This window comes from Zonotrichia albicollis, chromosome 2 (assembly GCF_047830755.1).
Source record: "Zonotrichia albicollis isolate bZonAlb1 chromosome 2, bZonAlb1.hap1, whole genome shotgun sequence".
NCBI lineage: Eukaryota > Metazoa > Chordata > Aves > Passeriformes > Passerellidae > Zonotrichia > Zonotrichia albicollis.
Genome location: NC_133820.1, coordinates 12,662,243 through 12,689,418, shown reverse-complemented (window position 1 = coordinate 12,689,418; position 27,176 = coordinate 12,662,243). Strand labels below are relative to the sequence as shown.

At 45.3% G+C, this 27,176-nt stretch overlaps 1 protein-coding gene across 3 annotated transcripts in view; it reads right to left on the bottom strand.

The window, feature by feature from the left end:
* The window catches only part of CLIC6 (chloride intracellular channel 6), a 29,139-nt gene extending 2,458 nt beyond the window's left edge, over positions 1-26,681 (bottom strand). Inside the window, exons 1-6 of one of the 3 annotated variants that reach the window (XM_074533647.1) lie at positions 24,343-26,681; positions 23,798-24,090; positions 5,683-5,792; positions 4,618-4,743; positions 3,093-3,199; positions 1,428-1,609 (exon numbers count right to left, since the gene is read on the bottom strand). In XM_074533647.1, coding sequence (XP_074389748.1) covers positions 1,428-1,609; positions 3,093-3,199; positions 4,618-4,743; positions 5,683-5,792; positions 23,798-24,090; positions 24,343-26,578 — 3,054 coding nt within the window. In that variant the 5' untranslated portion in view covers positions 26,579-26,681. Of the gene's footprint in view, positions 1-1,427; positions 1,610-3,092; positions 3,200-4,617; positions 4,744-5,682; positions 5,793-6,993; positions 7,344-23,797; positions 24,121-24,180; positions 24,283-24,342 lie in introns of those variants that run through there. The other 2 variants (XM_074533660.1, XM_074533652.1) reach the window with 2 other exon arrangements.
* Between the last annotated feature and the right edge of the window lie 495 nt (positions 26,682-27,176).

Genomic DNA, 27,176 nt, shown 5'->3' with positions numbered 1-27,176 from the left:
GCACAGAGAGCAAACAGCTCCTCCAGACCCAAGTGAGGATCCCCCTGCTGTAAGGAAACGGCCTCAGTGTCCCTGGGTGTGCCCCCAGAATAGAGAAAGGATCCCTCTGCCAGCTAGTGCTGGAACCCAGGGCACAGGGAATGCTTCTCTGCCTGTCCTGGGAAGTGCTGATCCCCAGGAGAGCACTGCCTTTAACCTTCATCCATGGAGAGCACTGCCTTTAACCTGAGCCCAGGAGAGTACTGCTTTTAACCTGACCCAAAGGAGAACACTGCCTTATCCAAAGGAGAACACTGCCTTTAACCTGATCCAAAGGAGAACACTGCCTCTAACCTGACCCCAGGAGAACACTGCTTTTAACCTTCATCCATGGAGAGCACTGCTTTTAACCTGAGCCCAGGAGAGCACTGCCTTTAACCTTCATCCATGGAGAGCACTGCCTTTAACCTGATCCCCAGGAGAGCACTGCCTTTAACGTGAGCCCAGAAGAACACTGCTTTTAACCTGAACAGGTGCTTTAACCTGATCCCCAGGAGAGCACTGCCTTTAACGTGAGCCCAGAAGAACACTGCTTTTAACCTGAACAGGTGCTTTAACCTGAGCCCCAGGAGAGCACTGCTTTAACCTTCATCCATGGAGAGCACTGTTTGTAACCTGACCCAAAGGAGAGCACTGCCTTTAACCTTCATCCATGGAGAGCACTGCTTTTAACCTGACCCAAAGGAGAGCACTGCCTTTAACCTGAACAGGTGCTTTAACCTGACCCAAAGGACAACACAGCTTTTAACCTTCATCCATGGAGAAAGCTTCCAAGCCTTTGGCATGAATTGGAATCTGTGTGTGGGAAATAGGCAGTGGTAGAGTTTATCACAGGGGGAAAAACTCAGAGTTTTGGGTTTTTGGTGTGGAGGTGGGTAGGAGACAAGAGGGAGGATTTGGGGCATTGTCTGATCTCCTTCTTGTTCTTCGCCTGCTCCATTTTCTGCAGTGTTGGGGGCACAGAGGGATTGGTGAGAAAGAGCCACAATCAGATGTTGTTTGAACAGACAAATAATTAGTTACTAGGTGTTAATATTATATAATAAAAATATTATAGGTAGAAAGGTAGAAATAAAATACATTCTAAAAGTTAATTGAACAAAATAGCTTTAAAAGACCTTAAACCTGTGTGTCTGGTGACTTTTGGTGCCTTTTTCTTCATACACTGAGATGCAGACGAGTACTAAACTACTGATAAGAGAAAAATAAACAACAGCCTGAAGAAAAAGAAACAAAAGTCCTGTCCATCTCTCAATCCTAGAACAAAACTTTTTAAGGATCTCCCCATCAAGGGACTTTTTTGGGGAGAGGTTTCCACAATCTAGAAAAGGATTCCAGAGCTGCTGTGCTTCCCTTCTCTGCAGGAGGCAAAAGAAGCAAATGCAAACCTTGATGATGTGGAGCTTTGGCAGGAGGTTGCAATCAGCTAAAGTGAGCTCATCCCCATCCAGGAATTTCCGGCTGGAAGCAGCGATCTCCTCCCTGCTGTACGCATCGATTTCATCTGGCAGGGGGCTATTTAAATAGTTGTCCAGCTTCTTCAGGGCTTTAAGCAAAGATTTTTCCAAATCTGGGTTAAGACAATAAAAAGATCATTCAAGGCTGCACCAAGGTCCCCGTGACACCAAGCGACTCCTGCATCCTGTCTGCTGGCACCAGCCCAGACATCTGGCTGTGCCAGCTCCTGCAATTCCCTGATCCAAGCTTAAACCTTAATGCTGGGATAAAGGCTCTAAGGAGCTAAAGGGAGTTCTGGGAAAAACCATCCTGGGGCTGTTGTTACCAGGAATGGCTCCTCAAACCCCTCAGACCCCTCAGGCACCGTGGCCTGGCCCTGCCTTCACACTGACTCCAGTGCTGGCCAAGGCAGGGCAGCACAGCTGGAGCCACAGCAGCAGGTCCTGGGGTCCCCTTTGGGGTGTCACAGCCAGGCTGGAGCGACAGCAGCAGGTCCTGGGGTGCCCCTTTGGGGTGTCACAGCCAGGCTGGAGCGACAGCAGCAGGTCTGTCACAGACATCTTTTATGAAAATTCTTTCCTTAGGATTTTTTCCTCCTGAGAAGCTGGGAGGCCTCAGGAACAAAATGTAAGCAATGGTTATCTGCTGCTGTGGAATGCAACAGGTGCATCTGGGATTGGCTCATGTGGTTGTTTCTGATTAATGGCCAATCACAGTCAGCTGGCTCAGACAGAGAGTCTGGGACAGCTGCCTTTGTTATCCTTCCTTTCTTTTTCTATTCTTAGCTTAGCTAGCCTCTAGTGAAACCTCTTCTTCTATTCTTTTAGTGTAGTTTAATGTAATATATATAATAAAATAATAAATCAAGCTTTCTGAAACACGGAGTTAGATCCTCATCTCTTCCTTCAACATGAAACCCCTGTGATCACGGTCACACAGGTCCCTGGGATGCCACTTTAGGGTGTTCAAAGCCAGCCCAAGGATCAGGCCTGAGAGCTGAAGGACACAGACAGAATCCTGGAATGGTTTGGGTTGGGAGGGACCCCAAAGCCCACCCAGTGTCACCCCTGCCATGGCAGGGACACCTCCCACTGTCCCCAGTGTCCAGCCTGGCCTTGGGCACTGCCAGGGATGGGGAGACCACAACCAACCTGTGCCAGGGCCTCACCACCCTCACAGGAAAGGATTCTCCCTAATATTTCATCTCATCCTGCTTCCTCCAGCCCAGGGCCATTCATGGTGCTCAGGAGGCTCCTGCTTTGGCGGTGTGCCAATGGCTGGAGTCCTCATCATTCGTGGAAATAGGGAATCCCTCACTTGCAGAGGGCTCTGGGGAAGGGGCAGCCTCACAGACCCCAGGGCTGAAGGAGTGAGGAGAGGCAGGAATTGGTGCTGCCCTGGTGACAGCAGCTCTGCTTCCACCAACTCTTGGAATCCTGCACTAAAGGAGGGAACAGGCACAGATTTCCAAAGCCTCCACCCTCTGGAATATCACTTTGAGCTGAGCTGGAAATGGAGCATCTCCAGCAGTGTCCTACAGCTGCACGGGTCTGGTTTCTCCCTCCCAGGGCTGATGACAGGAACGCAGCACCTACTTTCATTTGCATCTTTTCTCGGGTTCTTTATAAATGCAGAGAATTTTGCAAAGACATCATTTCCTGCAGAGTTCGACTCGGGGTGCTTCGGTGCAAGTTTGGGGTACCTGAGAAGTTCAGAGAAACAAAAAGAAGTGACTCAATTATCCTTTTTTTTTTTTGTCTCCATAATTAATAGAAGGGAGAGGAATGGCAGATTTGTCTTTTCAAACTAGCTGTGGGTCTGCTGGTAGATAAAACCAGCACTGGGAGATAAAAGAAACAATGGGAAGGATTCCACTGATTGATAAATGGAAAAAGAGATTTGCTTTTACTAATGAACTTTAGGTTTGCTGATAAATGAAATTAGACATTGAGAGATGAAAGAAACAATGGAGAACAAAAACCCCTAAATTCTGTAAGAATTAAAAATGAAAAGGGAGGGTTATACGTTAGAGGGAAATCTTTGGGAAATCTTCAGTATCAGGTGTACTGGGGAGTCTGAACTTCTCAAGTGCCTCAGAAATGGGGAAAAATCCCTAAATTCCATAAGAATTAAAAATTAAAAAGGAAGGTTATACATTAGAGGGGAATCTCTGGTATGAGGTGTTTTGGGATGTCTGGACCTCTCAAGTGCCTCAGAAATGGGGAAAAAACCCTAAATTCAATAAGAATTGAAAATGAAAAGGGAGGGTTATACATTAGAGGGGAATCTGTGGTATTAGGTGTTTTGGGAAGTCTGAACCTCTCAAGTGCCTCAGAAATGGGGAAAGAGAGAAGGGAAATGCAGCTGGGAAATTGGGATAAAAAGGAGGCTGCGTCCTCCAAAAAATCTGAGAGATCCCAGAGGAATGCCCCATGGCCTCTCCCTTTATTGGAATACAGTCAAAGGACTCCTCTGTCTCCTTTTTGGACATAAACCCCTGGTGTTTGTGGATTTATTTTCCTAACAGAGGCGTTCACTGCACTCGGCTTCACAGAATCCCAGAACCACCAGGCAGGGAAACACGTTCACCACCATCCAGTCCGACCATGGCCACCCCAAACCATGTCCCCAGGGCCACAACCAGATCACTGGAACCCTTTCCAGAGATGGAGATCCACCCTGGGCAACTCACTCGATACCTGACCCCTCCTGAAGGGAACACATGTCCAGTCTCCAATCTGAACCTGCCTTGGGGCCATTTCCTCTCATCCCCTCACGTGGGACGCGGCAGAGGAGCCCAGCCCAGCTCCCTGCAGGGTCCCTCGGGTGGTTTTGGAGAGCAGAGAGGTGACCCTGAGCTCGCCCTGCCTGCACCCAGTGAGCACCGTGAGCTGTGGGGTGTGAGGAGGGGAGCCCCAGACCAGGCCCGCTCAGAGCAGGCCAGGTTTTCCCAGGATGGATTCCACACCCAGCAGTGAGTTTGGGATGAAGGGCAGCAGTGGGAGCAGCACAGCCGTGACCTGGGCACAGCCTGGGGACACCCCAGTGACTCCCCAGCCCCAGGTGTGCTTCAGAGCTGGGGGATGCCCCGTGCAGCCCTGAGGGTCGGGAACGCGGTACCGGGGCGGCGCCAGCTTCTCCTCCAGGAACTCCTCGATCTTGTTCACATCAGTCTTCACCTCCCCATCGAAGGTCATGAACGGGGGGTTGGTGCCTGGGGCCAGGTTCTGCAGGTCTGCAGGTTTTCTGGGAAAGGAAAAGCCATAAAAAGTCCTGTCACGGACATATTTTATGAAAAATCCTTTTGCTAGGATCTTTTCTCCTGAGAAGCTGAGAGGCCTCAGAAATGAAATGTAAACATTGATGATCTGCTGCTGTGGGATGCAACAGATGCATCTGGGATTGGTCTCATGTGGTTGTTTCTAATTAATGGCGAATCACAGCCCAGCTGTCTCAGAATCTCTGGTCACTCACAAGATTTTATTATCATTCTATTCTTTTCCTGTTCTAACCTTCTGATGAAATCCTTTCTTCTATTCTTTTAGTACAGTGTTGGTATATAATTTTCTTTAAATATAATATATATAATAAAATAATAAATCAGCCTTCTGAAACACGGAGTCAAGATTCTCATCTCTCCCCTCAGCCTGGGACCCCTGTGACACCACCACATTTTCAGCTCACACTGAAGTGGGGCTGCTCTCCAGTTCTGGATTCACTCCTCAGGTGAATATCTGTAAAATATTTTAGCTGGGTTGTTTTGCAGAGCTCCTGGAAAATCAGATGAACACAATGTTCTGATTTCTAGTAAATACCATGAGAGGTAATTTAAGGTCTGAACCTGCAAAAGTTTCAGATAAACCTCTAGGAAACAACTCCACAATCAGCAGGTGCACTCTTACTACAGCAGAAATATCACCTGGAGATTTACAAATGTAAGGATTTATCTCCCAGCACTTCAGTAAGAGGAACAAGCCAGCTGAATCAGTAAATCACAAAGTCCCTCTCCCTCCTTTTTACGAGGCTCTGGAAGGAGCTTTAAGGTCTCCTCAGAACCGTTTCTCCTCCAGGCTGGGCACACCCAGCTCTCCCAGCCTGGCAGAGAAGAGTCACCCTTGAAAATCCCCGTTTTGGGAAAGCTGTGCTGCACGGTTAAAATGTCAGAATTAAAAGCCACAATCTCACCTTTTCAGATCCACGGTTGTGACATTAAAAATGACACCTTTGAGCCACAGGATCATGAAGAGGCGCTGAGAGAACGGGCAGTTCCCAATGCTTTCCCCATCACTGCCAGCCTACAATTGGAAAAATTACAAATGATAAACACATCTGCGTGTAAATCACAGCAGTCCCCCCAGAGGAAACAGCCTCCACCTCATTTGTCTGTGTGGGCATAAATCTGCATGATTAAAATTAGTTAAATCAGTTTATGACCACAGGAAAGGAACAGAGAAGTATTTACCAGCCTAAACAGAGATACGATGTCTAAAGCACTGAAGGGAACAAGCAGAATAAATCAATTCATTTAGAATTTCAGCCTGAAGGGCAGTGGGAGCCCTGGAGAAGGTGGCCAAGGAAGTGTTGCTCTCAGATAATTTATATTGCAGTTTGTGAAGAGGCTTTGTTAAAATGAGGCAAAGTCTTGCAGACGTGCTGCTGAGACTCAGTGTGACACTGCATGAGAGCAGGGGTCTCATTTTTAAGCCCTTCACATGATTCTCCTAAAGCACAGCTTTAAAATTGAGATTAAATCAGAGGCAGAAGTACTACAACCCAAGTGTCTCACAGTTAATAGGTTAATTCATTAGGGTTTGCAGCCCTTATAAGCCAACAAAACACAGAATCAAACCAGTTCTGTTTGTCCTTTTTCCCTCGCTCCGTGCTATGAAACAAATCTCAAATACAGCAAAAACTCCTGCATAAACAAACACACACTGCTATCAAAGAAATCTCAAATATATCAATAACTCCTGCATAAGCAAACACACACTGCTATCAAAGAAATCTCAAATATATCAATAACTCCTGCATAAACACACACTGCTATCCAAGAAATCTCAAATATATCAATCTCAGTGCTGCTATCAAAGAAATCTCAAAAGAAATCTCAAAGAAATCCGTGCTGCTATCAAACAAATCTCAAATACAGCAAAAACTCCTCCATAAGCAAACACACACTGCACAGTGCTCACCATCACAAATATATCAATAATTCCTGCATAAACAAACACACACTGCTATCAAAGAAATCTCAAATATATCAATCTCAGCACTGCCATCAAATAAATCTCAAATCTCAGAGAAATCTGTGCTGCTATCACTCTCAAATATATCAATAACTCCTGCATAAACAAACACACTGCACAGTGCTCACCTTCACAAATATATCAATAACTCCTGCATAAACAAACACACACTGCACAGTGCTGCTATGAAAGAAATCTCAAATACAATAATAACTCCCACATAAACAAAAAACCACTTCACAGCGCTCACCTTCACAAAGAGCTCAATGTCTGGAATAAAGGGCCTGGCCAGGGGCAGGCAGGAGCTGGAGGGATGCATGGCAAAGGGCTGGATAAATTCTCTGGTTCTCCTTGTGAACCTGAGGAATCTCCTGGAGAAATCCCTGTGCTCTCTGCTCCAAAACCACTGGGGAAAGCAGGAGTGCCTCCAGCACTGCCAGGGGATGAGAACTCTCAAAAATGCTGGGCCAGCTGCACTGCTGGCTTAGAAAAGCCTTGTTTCTGTCAGGAGTGCCCGGTTTTGTAGGTGACAAAGCTGAGAGCTGCTCAAAAGCTGCCATTGTGGTTTTCCTCCCACTCAGAGCAGTGCTCTGCAGCCAGGAGACACAAAACTGCTGTGGAACTTGGAAAACTGAGCCTGAAACGCTGCCAGTGGGGCTTAGAATGGAGGGTGTGCATTTAAGTGTGCATTTAAACGTGCACTGTAATGCACAACAGCTCCATCTGGTCTCATCCTGCCTCTGGTGCCACCCCAAAGGGAAAAGCAGGGGCAGAGTCCCATGGGGACCCCTGGGTGCTGGCAATGGGCAGGAGCCTCATGGTGAGCCCAGGCTGTGCCCAGGGCAGGAGCAGCAGCCTGGGGACACTGCTGGGGACAGGCCCTGTGTGGAGGAGCAGGCTGGGGCACCTGGATGTCACCAGCTCCTTCCTGTGGGAACCCTGGTGCTGAGAATTCCAGACTTTCTGTGCTGCCAGGCACTGACCCCCAGAGAACACTGCACTGGCCTGAGGGCCTGGAGAAGCTTCCAAAATTCAATAATAAAACTGAGATTAAAGGTGTGGAGTTTGAACAGAAGTGTGTGATATCACAGGGTGGGAAACTCAGAGTTGAAGGGTTTAGAATACAAGAATAGATAGAAAGCAAGGTGGAGGGTTTAGGGTGGAGGCTGCTCCTTCTTCTTCCCCTTCTTCTCCATGGGTTTGGGTGGTTTTGTGTCATTGGATAAAAAAGTCCCCATTGCAGACCACAAGTAGTTAGTTATTAGGTTAAAAATGAAAATATTTAAGTATCATTTCTTAATTGGACAGTTTATCCTTCAAAGGCCTTGCAGAGAGAGACAGGGCTCCATTTTTAGTTTGTTGGAGTTAAGTGCTGCAGAACTCAGGGATTGTGAGACTGTGACAGAGATAAGAACTGATAAACATCTGAACCCCAACAAGAAATACCCTCTCACACATTTAATCTTGACCTTGGTGGAAAGAAGTCAAGACTGCACAGCCTTGGAAAGAAAGACAGTGAGCCATTTTGTAGCTTGTTAGTAGAATGCAGTAGAACTCACAGCTTGTAATCCAGATAAGAAATAATAAACATCTGAGTCTGAACATGAAATGCCATTTCAAGTGCTTCAATCCTGACCCTGACAGAGGCAGAAGAGAAGCCAAGACCCAGCTCCTTCCCAGCTGCACCTCTGGAGCTGCAGGAGCTGCCACAGCCCTGCTGCCCCTGCCCAGCTGTGCTGCCAGATGTGCCCCCAACACCTGCCCACACTGGGATGGGCTGGGAGGGACCTCAAAGCCTCCAGTGCCCCCCGTGCCATGGCAGGGACACCTCCCACTGTGCCAGGCTGCTCCAAATCCATCCAAACCGGCCTTGGGCACTGCCAGGGCTGGAGAATCCACAGCCTCTGCAGGCACGTGTCACAGACATGTTCTCTGAAAAGTCCTTTCATTAGGATTTTTTTCTCATGAGAAGCTGAGAGGCCTCAAAAATGAAATGTAAACATTGGTTATCTGCTGCTGTGGGATGCAACAGGTGCATCTGGGATTGGTCTAATGTGGTTGTTTCTAATTAATGGCCAATCACAGCCCAGCTGGCTCTGACTCTCTGGTTTTATGATCACTCCATTCCTTTCTATTCCTTTCAAGCCTTCTGATGAAATCCTTTCTTCTATTCTTTAGTACAGTTTTAACATATCATTTTCTTTGAATATAATATATATCATAAAATAATAAATCAGCCTTCTGCAACATGGAGCCAAGACTCTCATCACCTCCCCCTGTGAACAGCACCAGAGGCACCCGGTGCCAGGCCCTGCCAGGCCGTGCTGGGCACTCTGCTCCCCGAGGCTCCTGAAAGTGGAGAAATGCAGAGGAGCTGAGGAGCTCTGGGCAGCTGACCCAGGCACGGCAGAGCTGAGGTGACCCAGGGGCCTCCTGAGATGTTTGTGCTGAGGAGCATCAGGATCCTGCTCTGGTGGCACCTGCAGTGCCCTGGGCACCACGAGGCACCAGCTGTGCCCGGGGTGGGAGCAGAGACACAGGGAGGGGACAGGGACAGCCCTGGAGCTCAGGGACACCCACAGGGCTGGGAGCTGTGCCAGGAGAACCTGAGGGGTTTGGTGAGAGCAGCTCAGGAGCTCAGGCTGATCCCAGAATCCCAGAATTCAGCTCAGGAGCTCAGGCTGATCCCAGAATGAGAATGAGAATGAAAAAGAGAATCAATATCAGAATCAGAATCCCAGAATTCAGGCTCAGGAGCTCAGGCTGATCCCAGAATCAGAATCCCAGAATCATCAGAATCAAAATCAATATCAGAATCCCAGAATTCAGCTCAGGCTCAGGCTGATCCCAGAATCAGAATCAGAATCAGAATCAGAATCAGAATCAGAATCATCAGAATCACAATCACAATCAGAATCCCAGAATTCAGGCTCAGGAGCGCAGGCTGATCCCAGAATCAGAATCAGAATCAGAATTCAGAATCAGAATCAATCAGAATCAGAACCAATATCAAAATCAGAATCAGAATCCCAGAATTCAGGCTCAGGAGCTCAGGCTGATCCCCGAATCCCAGAATTCCTGAGGCAGGAAGAGCCTTCCAGCACCACCCCAATCCCTGTCCCCAAGGCCACACCCAGGCTGCTCTGGGACAATTCAGGGACCCCAAACCTCCCTGGGCAGCTCAGCCCAAGGCCTGACCACTTTTGTGATATAAATTATATAAATTTAGATAAAATTGTATAAAATTAAGAATTAATAAAATAATGAGTCAATCTTAATTTTATATAAATGCACCTAAACTTTATATAAAATTTAGATAAATCGATATAAATTTCATAAAGCATATAAATTTATATGGTCACTATAATAATTAATCGATCAAACATAATTTTATATAATTTTTATACATTTTATATAAAATTTAGATGGATTTATATACATTTTATAAAGTTTATAAATTTATATAATTAATATAATAACGAATCAATCATAATTTAAGATATCAGATTCATAAAAATTCTATATAAATTTACCTAGCTTTTATATAAATCTTATATAGAATTTTTATAAATCTTATATAAATTTTAGAATCTTATGTAAAAATTTATATTATGTTTACGTTTTTTATATTAATTTCATATTAAATTTTATATATAATTTTAGATAAATTTTAGATAAAATTTAGATAAATTTATATAAATTATATAAAGTCTATAAAATGATATAGATTAATATTTATCCTTTTTATTTATTTATATATCTATACATATATACACACTATTTATATTATTTAATAAAAATATATAATATTACATATTTTAAAATATATACTAGCTATAAAAAAGTTTTGAAAATTCAAAATTACTTGTCTGGCAACAGTGCTGCTGTTAAAAAATGCCATAAAAATTAAAACTATAATTAATTTCTGTTCACTCAATGAAACTCTAATGCATTTATTAACATTTTGTGTTCTATTTGGGTCAGATCCCATCCAATCCAGAGCTTTTTGTCAAGAAGGGGTCACCTGGAATTTTTCTCTCTGTTTTCATTCCATGGCCTCAGGTGGAGAACAAACACCCAAACACTGAATTTTACAGAACCCTTTTGATGCCACCTGCCGGGCTTGAAATGTTCCAGGCTGAATTTGAAGATTTTTAAGATACAGCAGCTGCAATTAAAAATTTGTTATCAGGGTGAAAGTCCCAATTTTGCCACTCATTATTCCAATGATTTTCAGTAGCCCCAGAGCTCTGCCTACCCACCAACACCCAGCTCTAAAATCAGATATTTCAGCTGCTGTTTATTTTCTCAGCCAAACAGCAGGAAAAAAAAAACCAAAAAAATGTTTAAATTAAAATGTGGCTGGTGATTTCTGCAGATAAATTGTATTTTTGGCAATTCCAGCGTTGATTCTTGCTGTGTGTGACATCCCCAAATGGAAATTCAACAAGAGAGGTGTGAAAACAGCAGCTGGACACTCCTTCAGGTAAAGAAAAGAAAAGAATTTTCCTTTCAATTTTTTCAGTTCATAAGCACTTTCCACTCTCCCAGTTTGCCCCAATTAAGTTGTTATTCCAATTAAGTTGTTATTATCTATTTATAAGTTATTATTATTTATTTATAAGTTATTATTATTTATTTATAAGTTATTTATAAGTTATTATTCTTTAAAAGATATAATTCTTTTTAAGTTATTATTATTTGTTTTTAAGTTGTTTCCTTTCTCCTCAGGGGCATGGACAGAACCCTTCAGAGCAGCATCCAGGCACTATGAGCTCAGTGCTGAACAAAAATGGAATGAAAATTCTGCTCCTCACTTAAAATCCAACAGAAATTCTATTCACAGCCCATGGGCAGGGCTGAGGGAAGGCCTCAGGAATTTTGGAAGTGTTTTTATAAAACTCTGGGTGGATTAAAGGGTTTTGACCCAAAGGAGACACCAGGGGAAGGGGATGGAAAGAACTGAGAGCAGGGGATGGTGATGGAAGGAATTAACTTTACACTAAAGGTGAGAAAAGGAATTAATTTTACACTGGAGGTGGCAAAAGGAATTAACTTTACACTAAAGGTGATAAAAGGAATTAATTTTACACTGCAAGTGAAGAAAGGAATTAGCTTTAACTTTACACCTGCACAGAAAGGAATTAACTTTACACTGGAGGTGAAGAAAGGAATTAAGTTTACACTGAAAGTGAAGAAAGGAATTAACTTTCCACTGGAGATGAAGAAAGGAATTAACCTTGAAAGGAAATAACTTTATACTGAAGGTAGACAAAGGAATTAACTTTACACCTGCGCAGCGAGGAATTAACTTTCCACTGGAGGTGAAGAAAGGAATTCATGAACAAATTAGGAATTAAAGAAAGACATGAATTATCTTTCCACTGGAGGTGATAAAAGTAATGAAGTTTACACCTGCACAGACAGGAATTAACTTTACACTGAAGGTATGGAAGGAGTAACTTCAACTTTACAACTTCATAGAAAGGAATTAACTTTACATTTGCACAGAAGAGAATTAACTTTACCTTGGAGGTGAAGAAAGGAATTAACTTTACACTGAAAGTGAAGAAAGGAATTAACTTTACACCTGCACAGAAAGGAATTAACTTTGACTTTACACCTGCACAGAAGAGAATTAACTTTATTCTAAAGGTGATAAAAGGAATTAACTTTACACCTGCACAGAAAGGAATTAACTTTACACCTACATAGAAAATAATTAACTTTAACTTTACACCTGCACAAAGAGGAATTTACCCTTGCACAGAAAGGAATTAACTTTACACCTGCACAGGAAATAATTAACTTTAACTTTACACCTGCACAGAAGAGAATTAACTTTATTCTAAAGGTGATAAAAGGAATTAACTTTCCACCTGCACAAAGAGGAATTAACTTTAACTTTACACTTGCACAGAAAGGAATTAACTTTGCACTGAAGGTGATAAAAGGAATTAACTTTACACCTGCGCAGAAAGGAATTAACTTTACACCTGCACAGAAAATAATTAACTTTAACTTTACACCTGCACAGAGAGGAATTTTCCCTTGCACAGAAAGGAATTAACTTTACACTGAAGGTGATAAAAGGAATTAACTTTACACCTGCACAGAAAGGAATTTACACTTGCACAGAAAGGAATTAACTTTACACCTGCACAGAAAATAATTAACTTTAACTTTACACCTGCACAGAAGAGAATTAACTTTACTCTAAAGGTGCTAAAAGGAATAAACTTTCCCCCTGCACAGAGAGGAATGAACTTTGCACCAGGTTTATCCTGCCCATGGATGATCTCCTGACAGCCACAATTCCATTTTTGAGCCTTCCCATTCTGTTTTGGTTTCTAGGATTTGATATTCTTGCTTTCATGCAGTGTTGGAGTCAATCTCCTGCCATTATTTTATTTCAGGTTTCGTCACTTGTGTGCTCCATAAAGCTCTCAGCTGGAAATTGTTCTTTGAATGCTCCTGGTCCTCAGGCCAGGATTTAAAAAGTTGGAAATGTTGGGTCTTTATGGGATATTTTTAACATTTTATTTATGTTATGGGATATTTTTAACATTTTATTTATGGATATTTATGACTTTTAAGTTATTTATGTTATGGGATATTTATTTATTTATGGGATATTATTTATGTTATGGGATATTTTTTATTTATTTATGGGATATTATTTATGTTATGGGATATTTTTAGCATTTTATTTATGGATATTTATGACTAAGTTATTTATATTATGGGATATTTTTAACATTTTATTTATTTATGGGATATTTTTAACATTTTATTTATGAATATTTATGACTTTAAGTTATTTATGTTAAGGGATATTTTTTTATTTATTTATGGGATATTATTTATATTATGGGATATTTTTAACATATTTATTTATTGAACACTTTAACATATTATTTATGTTATGGATTATTTTAACATATTATATATTTGTGGGATATTTTAACATTTATTTATGGGATATTTATGACTTTAGGTTATTTATGTTATTGGATATTTATTATTTATTTATGAGATATTATTTACGTTATGGGATATTTTTAACATTTTATTTATTTATGGGATATTTTAAACATATTGTTTATTTATGGGATATTTATGACTTTAAGTTATTTATGTTATGGGATATTTTTTATTTATTTATGGGATATTATTTATGCTATAGGATATTTTTAGCATTTTATTTATGGATATTTATGACTAAGTTATTTATATTATGGGATATTTTTAACATATTTATTTATTGAACACTTTAACATATTATTTATGTTATGGGTTATTTTTAACATATATATTTATGGGATATTTTAACATATTATTTGTTTATGGGATATTTATGACTTTAGGTTATTTATGTTATGTTTATTTATGGGATATTATTTATGTTATGGGTTATTTTTAACATACTATATATTATGGGATAAGTGAGCAAAACCCAAGGGAGGGCAGGTGAAAATTAAAATGTGACATGTCTTGTATTGCATTTTTGGAGGCTGTGGTTTCTTATATTCACTTTATTTACAATTAATAAATTAAAGATTAAATTTATGTGTGAAAGCACTCTTTACAAAAAGAGGAAAATACACAAATCCTGTGATTTTCAACACTGCTGTTGCATTGGGCCAGGCCCCTCATGGTGTCACAGGAATTTCCAGCCACAGCCATGGCTCTCTACAGTTGTTTTTTTTTTTTTTTAAATCCCTAAAATCCAATGAAATTACAAAGGCAAAATGAAAATTTCAGCTCTCTTTTCTCAAATGTGTCTCCCTGCACCAGACCTGCATTAAAAGCCACTGCAGCAGCTACAGGATTTAGCAGAGCTTGAGAAAATGAAATGGCAAAATAAATGGGAAATTAAATAGTGGAGTGAAAGTCTGAAAAACCTGAGCTGTAAAACTTGAGTGTGAAAAACTTCAGCAGAGCTGGAATTAATCTTGCCCAATTTGGGAGCATCCTTCTCCTACAGGAGGAATTGCCATTTTGCAATTCTGGTTTGCATTTTGGGCTGTCCTTGGTTTGTGTCTCAGTCAGGGATTGGAGTCAGCACCATTTGTTTGCTTTTCCAGCAGATGATGATGATGATGATGAATTTTTGTCTTCTTTTAGAAGGGAATTCCTCCCTGTGAGGGTGGGGAGGCTGCCCCATCCCTGGGAGTGCCCACAGCCTGCTCTGATCACTCCTTTAATCCTTGCCCAGTCTGATTCCCATCTCCAAGATGATTCCAAGCACGAATATATTTGCAGGATATATTTGCAGGAATATATTTGCAGGAATATATTTGCAGGATATATTTGCAGGATATATTTGCAGGAGTGGAGGAAGCCCCGAGCCCTTTGAGCAGGGCAGGAGCAGTCAGTTCCAGGTCAGAGCTTTGGATGTGCCAGCAGCAATCCCGCCCTGCTGCGCCGGGAATTCTGTGCCCAGGTGTTTGTTCTCCAGCCCCAGGCCATGCAATGAAAGCACAGAACATTCCAGGCGATCCCCTCCTGGCAGGAATGTTCTGGAAGCACTCCCAGGTCACAAGCACGGCCTAAAGGCTCTTACCCTTATCCAGGGCAGCAATTTGGGCTCTGGCCCTCCCTGCTGCTCCTGATCCAGCTCAGCCCGGGGACCCGGGCAGGGAATTACTGCAACAAAAGGGGGTGTGTTCCTCCAAACGGGCTGGGCAAAGCGATTAAAGGCGATTTCCTGCTCTACACTGCATCTACACTGAGCCTGCAACACAGCTGGGCCAAGCGAAATGCAAAACGGCATTAAAATGATATAAAAAACTACCTATATAACTAAAAATTAATTTTACAAAAAAAATTATATGTATTAATTGCTATGCATATTATTTTATATATGCATAAATTCATTGTAAGAAATTATATATATAATTATATATTATATATTTATACATATAAAACAATATAATATAATATATAATATATAATATATAATATATAATATATAATATATAATATATAATATATAATATAATATGATATACGATATACTATATATATGATATATATCATATATATGATATATTATATATGATATATTATATATAATATATTATATATAATATATTACATATTATATATTATATATAATATTATTATATATTTTTATTGTATCTAAATATACAATAATAATGTATTATTTAATATGTTATTATATGCCTATATAATAACATTATATATATTATGTAATAAATTCAGTAAAAAAATGAAAATTTCATTTCTATGTAATGTAATAAATACATATAAATACATATATGAACTATAATATATATAATTATATAATATATATATAATTATATATAATATATATAAATTATAAATTATATTTCTAAGTTGATATGCATATCAATTTTATATGTGTATAAATTCTTTGTAAGAAACTATATGTAATAAATTCAGTAAAACTGAAATTATAAATTATTTGTAATATATGTAATAAATTATATGTAATATAATAATGCAGATAAATAGTATATGTGTTCTAATAAATTATAAAATAAGTTAATAAATCAATAATTTTAAAATTTATTATTAATAACAAATTAACTAATTTATGTGATATAAATTAATACATATAAATTCTATACAATACATACAAACAAAATAAATATAAATTATATGTTTAAAATACCTATGATTTGTGCTGGAAACCACTAAATAAATAAATAACAAATACTCAAGAATAGTAAGAATACTTAAAGAATTCTACGAAATACTGAAAATAAAGAAGCTCCTTTGTGCAGCTTTGGGTAGAAAATACTTTGCTAATGATATTCCTAATTTAAATCAAGATGTAAAAGTGAAATATTGGAAGAGTGGGGGAGGTTTTTTCATCTCAAATAATTTGTGATGTTTTGGTCTACATAGATAGAATAAAATAGAATAGAAATAGAATAAATGTGATGTTTTGGTCCACATGGAAAGAATGAAATAAATCCTGTCAGCTGCAGTGGGAAGGTGCCCTCCAAGAACATGTAAAAATGGAATAAAATTGAATTTCCATTCCCAGTGTAACTTCCAATTCCTATAAAAATGTTGAAGAATTTTGGGTTTATTTGGAGCCTGGTTTGAGTTTCATCTACTCCATTATGAAAAAACTGATTTTTCTGTATTTACAAAATACAGAAAATTTTAAAAATAATTTCCACAGCAGCCAGCAGGGAAATGTCAATGATTCACCAAGACAAAATGGGAATTTCTCTGCAATCTGAGTCAATGTTTAACTCGTTTTTAACTGCCCCATTTGAATAACTCAGGGAAGGCTCCACTTTCACTGCTCCCATTCTGCTGTTTGGCTCTGGTCTCTGACAGCTCCACTTCTGAATATTTGCAATATTCTTACATGTGCTCAAATGTGGAGAGAAATGAAGCAAAAAGGGAAAATCCACTTTTGTCCTTGTGCCTCCACCAGCAGTGCCAGGCTGTGGAAGCTGTTCCTGGGAGAAAATCAGTATTTTTAGGAAAGAATTAAAACTTTCAGTGCTGAGACAGTGCTGCCACTGAGAGCAGCTGAACAGAGTCCCTTGAGCTGAGTTTTGATCAGGAAATAATCAGATTGCAAATGGAAATGCACACAGGGCCTCAGCACAGGGGGACATTGGATCATCTCAGCAAGGAGATTTTTATTTAAAGAATGCCCTTTCCAAAGTTCCCCTGATGTTTTTAATAATTTGATTTTTAGTACAGATATATTTTCCAAGTAATTGGTCAAATCTCTTTCCAGAACATCACTCCCCACACTCCGATATTTTATATTTGTGGATACCAGGAGTTCTCTAGACTGGTTTGTTATTCCTCTGCAGAAAACATCAATATGTGGTGGTGTTTGTGGATCTCAGGATGAGGGAAGAGATGAGAGTCTTGACTCCATGTTTCAGAAGGCTGATTTATTATTTTATGATATATATTATATTGAAAGAAAATTATATATTATAACTATACTAAAATAATAGAAGAAAGGATTTCATCAGAAGGCTTGAAGGGAATAGAAAAGAATGATAGTAAAATCTTGTGACTGACCAGAGAATCTGAGCCAGCTGACTGCGATTGGCCATTAATTAAAAACATCCACATGAGGCCAATCACAGACCCACCTGCTGCATTCCACAGCAGCAGATAATCAATGTTTACTTTTCATTTCTGAGGCCTCTCAGCTTCTCAGGAGAAAAGATCCTGGCAAAACGATTTTTCATAAAATATGTCTGTGACAATCAATCAAACCTCAGAAAAATTGAATATTTTTTGGCAGAGTGAGAACTCCCTGGCAGAGCTGCGGGATGATCCACTCATCCCAAAATGGGGACATTTGGAAGAACCCTTCCAGCTCACCCAGTCCCACCTCTGAGCCAGGTCCCAGGCAGAGGGACACCCCAGGGAGGCTCCTGAGCAAGGCTGGGGCTCTCCCACAGGGTTTGGGGGCTGAAGTGCAATTTCAGACAAGTGAAATTCAGCAGGAGCTGAGGGGGCTGAAGTGGAATTTCAACCCAGCAGGGCCTGAGGGCACCAAGCAGAACTTGCACCCTTGGCCTGCCCTGTGCTGCCCGCATAAAGAGCAGTTGTGCAAAGACAGAATTGAGGAGCAGAGGCCCCAGGGGTGGAATTTGGCACTGGTTGATCTGTCAGGAGACTCTGCTGGTTCCAGGCAGCCCCAAATCCAGGCTGAGTCCTGGGCCTGGATCAGCAGAGGGCTCCCTGCTTAGTGAGGGGCTTACGCTGCACGTGACCCTAAGCCTGTGCTTAAAGCACAGCACATGGTGTGGGCTTTACTGTAGGGAGGAAGTAAAAATAGGAATAGGGCCAGGAGGCTTTGAAGACCTTGACTTTCCTTCAATTCTTTTTTTTTTTGGCTAAAGCCAACCTTCAAACCACAGAGATGGGCCCTGGGGATGAGCAGGGGCCTGAGGCCTGAACAGTCCTGGGGGAACATAGAGATTATTTAACACTTCCAGGCAAAGGATGACTCCAGGAAATGTTTTCCCAAAAGGGTTGTGGTTCCCTGATCCCTGGCAGTGTCCAGGGCCAGGTTGGACAGGGCCTGGAACGATCTGGAATAGTGGGAGGTGTCCCTGCCATGGCAGGGGTGGCACTGGGTGGGCCTTGAGGCCCTTTCCAACCCAAACCAGTCAGTGGTTCTGACTAAATCATACAAAAATAACTTAGACGCAACTTTGTATTTCTGATCACTGATTTCTGTCTGTTGGTTTATGTCAATCTGGAAAGAATTACCATCCAGAATTACCAAGTGGGAAGAGCCCTTCAGGATCGCCCAGTGCCACTAGCATCACCCCAATCCCTGTCCCCAAGGCCACATCCAGACTGCTCTGGGACAATTCCAGTGACTCCAAACCTCCCTGGGCAGCTCAGCCCAAGGCCTGACCACTTCCAGAAGGAAAAATAGTTTCTAATCTCCAAAATGAGCCTCCCCTTGCGCAATTTATGGCAATTTATTTCCTCTTGGGACAGAGCAGCAGAGCCCAACCCCACCTCACTGCCTCTCCTGTCGGGGAATTTTAGGTCTCATCTGAGCCTCCTTTTCTCCAGGCTGAGCCCCTTACCAGCTCCCTCAGCCCCTCCTGGAATCACAGAAGCACAGAAAGGTTTGGGGGGGACCCTGCAGCCCACCTCGCTCCCACCCCCAAAGAAGCTGCTGCTCATGGAGCCCCCAGCAACAACCCCGGGAGTTATGAGTGGAATTTGTAATGCCAGCTCCTCTAAGCTGCTTTAGGGAACCTGGAATTGCCATGTTCCAGCTGAAACAAAAAACATTCAAAGGGAGCTGTGAGAGGGCAAATACCTACAGGAAAGAAGCCAACTTCCTGCTCAGGCTCAGGACAAACACTGCTCTGGAGATTTTGTGCAGCCACAGAGCCCAAACCAGCACAGCCAGGCCTGGAACAGCAGCTCTGGGGCTCTGCTGCTCCTGCTGGGCAGCCTCACAGGGCTCAGGGCTGGGCATCTTTCCTCTGGGATAACGCTCACAGAATCCCCAAATCCCTGAGGCTGGAAAAGTGGCATTCACATTCTCTGGAAAAATCCCTTCACCCAGGATTTTTCTCCTGGGAAGCTGAGAAACCTCAGAGAAAAATGAAAACAATTCTTGTCTCATTTGCTTCTCTTGTGTTGTGCTCATGTGGAATGTGTTTGGAGATTGTTTACCCACCAGTGATTTTTTTATTGGATTCTGCTGTGAGTTGTTTTCACTCATTGGCCAACTGGGGCCAAGCTGTGTCAGGACTCTGCAGAGAGTCACAAGTTTTCATTATTATCTTTTTAGCATTGTGTAAATATCCTTTCTGTATTCTTTAGTATTTAGAATAGAATAGAATAGAATAGAATAGAATAGAATAGAATAGAATAGAATAGAATAGAATAGAATAGAATAGAATGATAGAGTATGTAATTATATTATAATTATATGATGATATATAGTATATAATAATATATTATAATTATAATATATTTTATATTATTATACTATAAGTTATAGTATTATGTTATAATATATTATATTTATAATTATATTATAATATAATTCTTTAATATAATATAGTATCTTAAAATAATAAATCAGCCTTCTGAGAACATGGAGTCAGATTCATCACTCCTTCCTTCATCTGGGGGAAACCCAAATACAATAGGAATAGGAAATACAATAGGAAACTCAAACACAAATACAATAGGAAAAGCCCTCCCGGCCCATGGAGTCCCAGCTGTGTCCCATGCCCTCCTTGTCCCCAGCTCAATGTTTTCATAAATGTTTTCATAACTCCTCAATTAAAAAAGCAGAAGTCTCACTTAAAATGCAAATGAAAATATCCAAAGGAATGGTGGAGGGAAGCAACTTACAAAAAAATGTCAGGGTTTTAAAAGATTTAACTTTTTTTAAAGTGGCACCTTGAGGTCCAAGGAGTGGAGCTCAGGAAGGAGAAAAAGAGGGAGTGAGGAGAAGGGAGCAGAACCCCCAGGTGTGGAGCTGGTGGAACAAAAGGGAACAAAACCCCCATTGCCATTGCAGCTGGGCACAGACCCTGCCGGCAGGGATGCAGCTGTTCCCATTCCTGTACTCCCAGCAAAGCTTTTCCTTTCTCACTTTTCAGCCCTTTCTGTGACTCTGCACAAGTTCCAGGATGTGTAAAGTCACTCAAGGGTATCTGAGGGAAATTCTGCACACAGAAATCTTTCATTTCCCTCACTGAGATCACTGAAATGCTGAGCTCCTGTGGTGAGTCTGCACCAAGAAAGGCCCATAAAGAGCTGCCCCCCTGCATTTGGACACAGGACAACATCTCCTGGCTGTGTACCACACTCACCTCACCCAGTTACACCCTGAGTGAGGAGGAAAAATCGAGATTTTTCAGCACCAGCACCTCCTCAGTGGTGACAATTCCAGTGTTTACACCAAGCACCAGGTGCAGCCCAGACTCCACTGAAAGGACATCCAGGTGCTGTTCAGGGAGCTGAGCTCCTGCTGCACATGGAATTCTCACCCACAGCACTCAAAATTCAGTTGCTGCTTCATAATGCAAGTTCTATTTAAGGCCCAGATTCATCACATCGGAGAAAAGAAGATTTTTTTTGGTAGGAAACCCCCATTGCCATTCCAGCTGGGCACAGACCCTGCAGGGGATGCAGTTGTTCCCATCTCTGTACTCCCAGCAAAGCTTTTCCTTTCCCATTTTCCAGCCCTTTCTGTAACTCTGCTCTGTGCAAAGTCACTCGAGGGTATCTCAGGGAAATTCTGTCTCTGATGGGAATGAAATCATCCTCTGAACGGAGAGAAATGATGTAGAGACCAAGAATGTCACCAAAGTGGATAAATCCCCCTGCTTTTCCTTGGATAAAATCTATCACCTTGTGCTCATGGCCAGCTTTGACTAAAACCCATTTAACCCTGAAACTGAGGGAGATGAGCAAGGCCTTGTGCTCTAGCTGGGCTGTTTGGCCAAGTGTTTGTGGTACAGAGAAATCCTTGGGCATCTCTGGAATTCTGAAATCTCCAGCTGTGATTCTGTTGAGTTTTTCCATCCATGAATAATTAGATAGCCATTTCAATTTAGAAATAAGCTCTTAAGTCTTGAATAAATGTTCTGTTGCTTAAAAATCAATGGAGTGAATTTGAGTGAGAGTTCAAGTATATTTAAATGGTAAAAAAAAAATATTCTGACATTTACCGAAGTTTTCTGATCAATAAAGAGCTTTGGCTACAGAAGGGGAAAAAGCCCTTGAGGAGCAGAGAGCACAAGGTACCAGGGACACTGAATTCCCAAGGAAAGGATATCTGGGTGACCTTGGGGAACATTTGCCTTTGGAATACCTGGAGTAAAGGGTATTGTTGCCTAAAGGAAATAAATGCTATTATTCCATGAGCTAATGGAAATCAGGGAGCACCCAGTGAAAGCCTCCAGGGAATTCTGGGGTTCTGTTCTTCCAGGGGTTCCTCCTGAGGCTGCTGATTCTCAGAACATTTAACAGCATCTTAATGTGGGCCTGGCCTGGGGTAACCTTCCCCAGCAGGGGAACTGCCAGGATTATTCCAGCTCTGTTCCTGTGCTCTTTCATTATGCATTTCCCCCCATTTTTGGGTTTATTTTTATATTTCTCTGTATCTCTGTTGTGTTATCAAACCATGGCATGGCCATTTGGGTGCCTGGGGAGACACTGAGCTCGCAGTTGGATTTTTTTCCTTTTCCTGGAGAAACTCATGCCAGCCTCTGACTAAAAACTAATCCAAGCCCAACTACAAAAATCCAGCTCCAGGTGAGGTAAAATACTCAAGCTTTGTAGTACAGAAATAATTAGAAAAGCAGCTGGATTGCTTTCTAGGCATTCTTAAATTATCAATATGAAGCCCATCACAAAAATGCTCCTCCCTTCTCCTTCTGCCTTTATTAATTCACAAATATTTTCAAAGCCCACGTTTAATCCTAATATTTGGGGACCACAGAGTCACAACCAATGCTCTTGTTCACTAGGCTGCTCTCTCGTTTTGGCTGTTTTCCTCCCATAAAGTGGAAGGCACCACGTTTTAATATTAATTTTAATATAATTTTAATTTTAATTTTAATTTTAACTGTGAATTCTGGCTGGCAGAAGCAGCCTCAGCCAGCTCAGGAGGGACAGGATGGGATGGTTTGTGGAGGAGAAGGTTCCCAAATGCCTTCTGCTTCCCCAGGTTTATTTCCTTAGCTTTATGTTTGTCCCACCCTGCTCCACATTTTAGTCCAGAGGGGTCAGAGAAGAGGGAAGAAATCAGCTCCAGATGCTTCCAACACACCAAAAATCCCCCTTGATAAAGGCTCTGTGGATGGCTGCTCTTCCCATGCCAAATCCCAGGGATTTTGGTGGGATTCCAGGCACAGGATAGAAATATCTAAAGCTCTACTCAATAAAATATCAGAAATCTGTTTTAGTTGTCCCCTCCTTTTTTTTTCTTCCCCTATTTCCCTGTAACCCAAATCTTCCCTTCAAACGAACACGAACTGGGCAATTCCAAGGGTACTGACTGTGAATTCAGCCTTGCCAAAATTCGGGACAATCCTCTAAATGTCGCCCATAATTCGTGTTAGAAAATGGAAAATCCCAGCATTGCATTTGAAATGACATTTCCCAGGTTCTTCCCTCCCAGCCCCTATGATGAGAGCCCCTCTCCCTGGCTTTTGGAGATCTGCAAACCCGCGGGGATCTCCTCCCGCCAGCGATTCCTGAAGGAATGAGGAGGCAGAGACGCGTTTATATCGGGCATTAATGATCAAATCACCTTAGCCACCTGGCCCCGCGCCTGCCACACTCAAATTCCTCCCCACAGGACCCTTTGGAACACCTGGGATAATGGGAATTGTTACCTAAAGGAAATAAATGCTATTGTTCCATGGCTAATGGAAATCAGGGAGCACCCGGTGAAAGCCCCCAGGGGATCCTGGTGGTTTGTTCTTCCAGAGGGTTCTTCCTGAGGCTGGTGCTTCTCAGAACATTGTCAGGAAGGGGAGATGCCCTGCGGAGATTCCCCGGCAGCCCCTCAGCCTTACCTTGACGAAGAGGGAGATGTCGTGGTCCTGTTTCTCCTCCTCCTCCTCCTCCTCCGGGGCGCCCGGCGAGCCCGTGCCGTCCTCCCGGAGCTGCTCCCGCTCCCGCTCCCCGTTCAGGCTCCGATCCCAGCCGCTCTCGGGGCCCGGGGCTCCGCTCCCCGCCGGGGCTGGCGGTGCCCGCTCCGCCTCCGCCTCAGCCTCGGCACCGGGGCCACCCGGGGCCCGGGGACAGCCGGGCAGGGCCCCGCGGCTCTGGGGAGCGTCCGCGCTGCCCTCCGCGGGGACCGTCCCTGCTGGGACAGCATCCGCGGGGATCACATCATCTGGGACAGCATCCTTGGGGACCGTCCCTGCTGGGACAGCATCCGCGGGGATCACATCACCTGGGACAGCATCCGCGGGGACTGTCACATCACCCGGGACAGCATCCTTGGGGACTGTCACATCATCTGGGACAGCATCCGCGGGGACCGTCCCTGCTGGGACAGCATCCTTGGGGACCGTCACATCATCTGGGACAGCATCCTTGGGGACTGTCACATCACCTGGGACAGCATCCTTGGGGACCGTCCCTGCTGGGACAGCATCCGCGGGGATCACATCATCTGGGACAGCATCCTTGGGGACTGTCACATCATCTGGGACAGCATCCTTGGGGACCGTCCCTGCTGGGACAGCATCCGCGGGGATCACATCATCTGGGACAGCATCCTTGGGGACTGTCACATCACCCGGGACAGCATCCTTGGGGACTGTCACATCATCTGGGACAGCATCTGCAGGGACTGTCACATCACCCGGGACAGCATCCTTGGGGAGTGTCACATCATCTGGGACAGCATCCGCGGGGACCGTCCCTGCTGGGACAGCATCCTTGGGGAGTGTCACATCACCAGGGACAGCATCTGCAGGGACTGTCACATCACCTGGGACAGCATTTTCGGGGACTGTCACATCACCTGGGACCGTGTCCTCAGGGACTGTCACATCACCCAAGACAGCATCCTTGGGGACTGTCACATCATCCGGCACAGCATCCTCAGGGACTGTCACATCATCTGGGGCTGTCTCCTGCACCTCATCCTTGGGAATTGTCACATCAACCGGAGCTGCCTCCTGCTCTTCATCCTTGGGGACCGTCCCTGCTGGAGCTCTCTCCTGCACCGCATCCTTGGGAATTGTCCCCAACACCTCCTCCGTGACTGTCCCAGAAACCGGGACTGCCTCATGCACCGCATCCTCGGGGACTGTCACATCACCCGGGGCTGCCTCCTGCACCGCATCCTCGGGGATTGTCCCCAATGCCTCCTGGGTGACTGTCCCTGCCGGGGCTTCTTCCTGCCCCTCATCCTTAGGCACTGTCCCTGCTGGAGCTCTCTCCTGCACCGCATCCTCGGGGACTGTCCCTGCCTGGGCTGCCTCCTGCCCCTCACCCTTGGGGACTGTCCCCAGCGGGGCCGCCCCCTCCTCGGGAACTGTCCCTGCCTGAGCTGCTTCCTGCGGCTCATCCTTCGGGACTGTCCCCAACGCCTCTTCGGAGACTGTCCCAGCAGCCGGGGCTGCCTCCTGCACCTCACCCTCAGGGACTGCCACATCAGATGGGGCTGCCTCCTGCACCGCATCCTCGGCGGCTGTCCCCAGCGCCTCCTGGGGGACTGTCCCAGCCGGGGCTGCCTCCTGCACTTCATCCTTGGGAATTGTCACATCAGCCGGGGCTGCCTCCTGCACCTCATCCTCGGGGACTGTCCCCTCTGGAGCTGTCCCCGCGGCCTCCTCGGGCTCTGTCCCCGTCGGGGCTGCCTCTTGCACCGCATCTTCAGGGACTGTCCCCGTCGGGGCCGCCTCCCTCGGAGCTTCCTCGGGATCTGTCCCGGACGGGGCTGTCGCCACAGCGTCCTCGGGCTCTGTCCCCTCTGTGGCCGCCTGTCCCACCGCCTCTCCGGGCTCTGTCCTCGATGGCGCTGTCCCCTCTCCTTCCCCGGGCTCTGTCCCCATCGGGGCTGTCCCCTCTCCTTCCCCAGGCTCTGTCCTCGATGGCGCTGTCCCCTCCGCCTCCCCCGGCTCTGTCCCCGCCAGGGCTGTCGCCGCAGCCTCCTCAGGCTCTGCTTCTGCCGGGACAGTCGCGGCCGCCTCCTGGGGCTCTCTCTCCGCCGGGCCTTCCTCCCTCACCGCCTCTCTCACCTGGGGCTCCGTCCCCGCCGGTGCCACCGCCTCTCCCTCAGGCTCCGTCCCCGCCGCTGCTGCTTTCTCGGGCTCCGTCCCCGTCGGAGCAGCCCCTGCGCCCTCGGGCTCCGTCCCTGCCGGGGCCGCGGCTCCGTCCTCGGGCTCTGTCGCTGCCGGGGCCGCCTCTTCCCGCGCCGTCCCCGCCGGGCTCTCAGCCGCGTCCTCGGGCTCCATTCCCCCCGGGGCTGCCCCTTCAGGCTCCGCCGCTGCCCCCGCCTCTCCCTCGGGCTCTGCCCTGCCCGCCTCGGGCCCGTCCGTCACCCCCGGCTCCCCGCCCGGCCGCCCCTCGTGCCCCGCGCTGTCCCCGCTCGCTGTCCCCGGGCTGTGCCCGCTCGCTGTCCCCGGGCTGTTCTCGCTCGGTGTCCCCGCGCTGTCCCCGCTCGCTGTCCCCGGGCTCTCGGGGGAGCCGCTGTCCCCGGGCGCCCCCTCCGCGCTCAGCCGCGGCCGCTCCGCGGGCCCGTCCAGGGGCTCGGCCGCCTCCTCGGGGCACAGCCCGGGCCGAGCCCCCTCCCGCGGGACATCGCTGCTCTCCGGGGGCCGCCCCGGGCTCTCCGCCATGCCGGGACCGCCGTGAGCGCGGGACGAGCCGGAGCAGCGGAGCAGCCGCGGAGCAGCGCCGGGCACGGCCGGGGAACGGGGGCGGTGCCTGCGCGGCAGGGCCGGGGCTGCGCTCCTCCCTCCGCCTGCCCCTGCTCCGGGCACTGCCCCTGCACGGGCACAGCTCCTGCCGGGGCACAGCCCCTGCCCCGTCCCGTCCCACCGCTCCGGACACAGCCCCTGCCCGGGCACAGTCCCTGCCCGGACACTGCCCCGTCCCGTCCCACCGCTCCGGGCACAGCCCTTGCCCAGCCACCCTGTGCAGCGGGACCGCGGCGCACCGAGCGCTGCCACCCCCGCCCGCCGGCACCGGAGCCTTTGCAGAGCGGCCCAAAATCTCCTCTTTGTGCTTGTGTGTGTTGCCCACACCTGCTCGGGGCTCCCCTCGCACCCCTCGCCCCGTCCGAGCCCTGCTTTGCTGCTCCCAGCCCCCGGCGCTGCTGTCCCCAGGCTGGCTCACACCTGCGGGCAGGTGCGGCTGGGGCTCTGCCGGCCTCATTTCCCAAAGCAGCTGTAGGAAGGAGCCCTCTGCACACCCCCACCGCTGCTGATGCTCTGA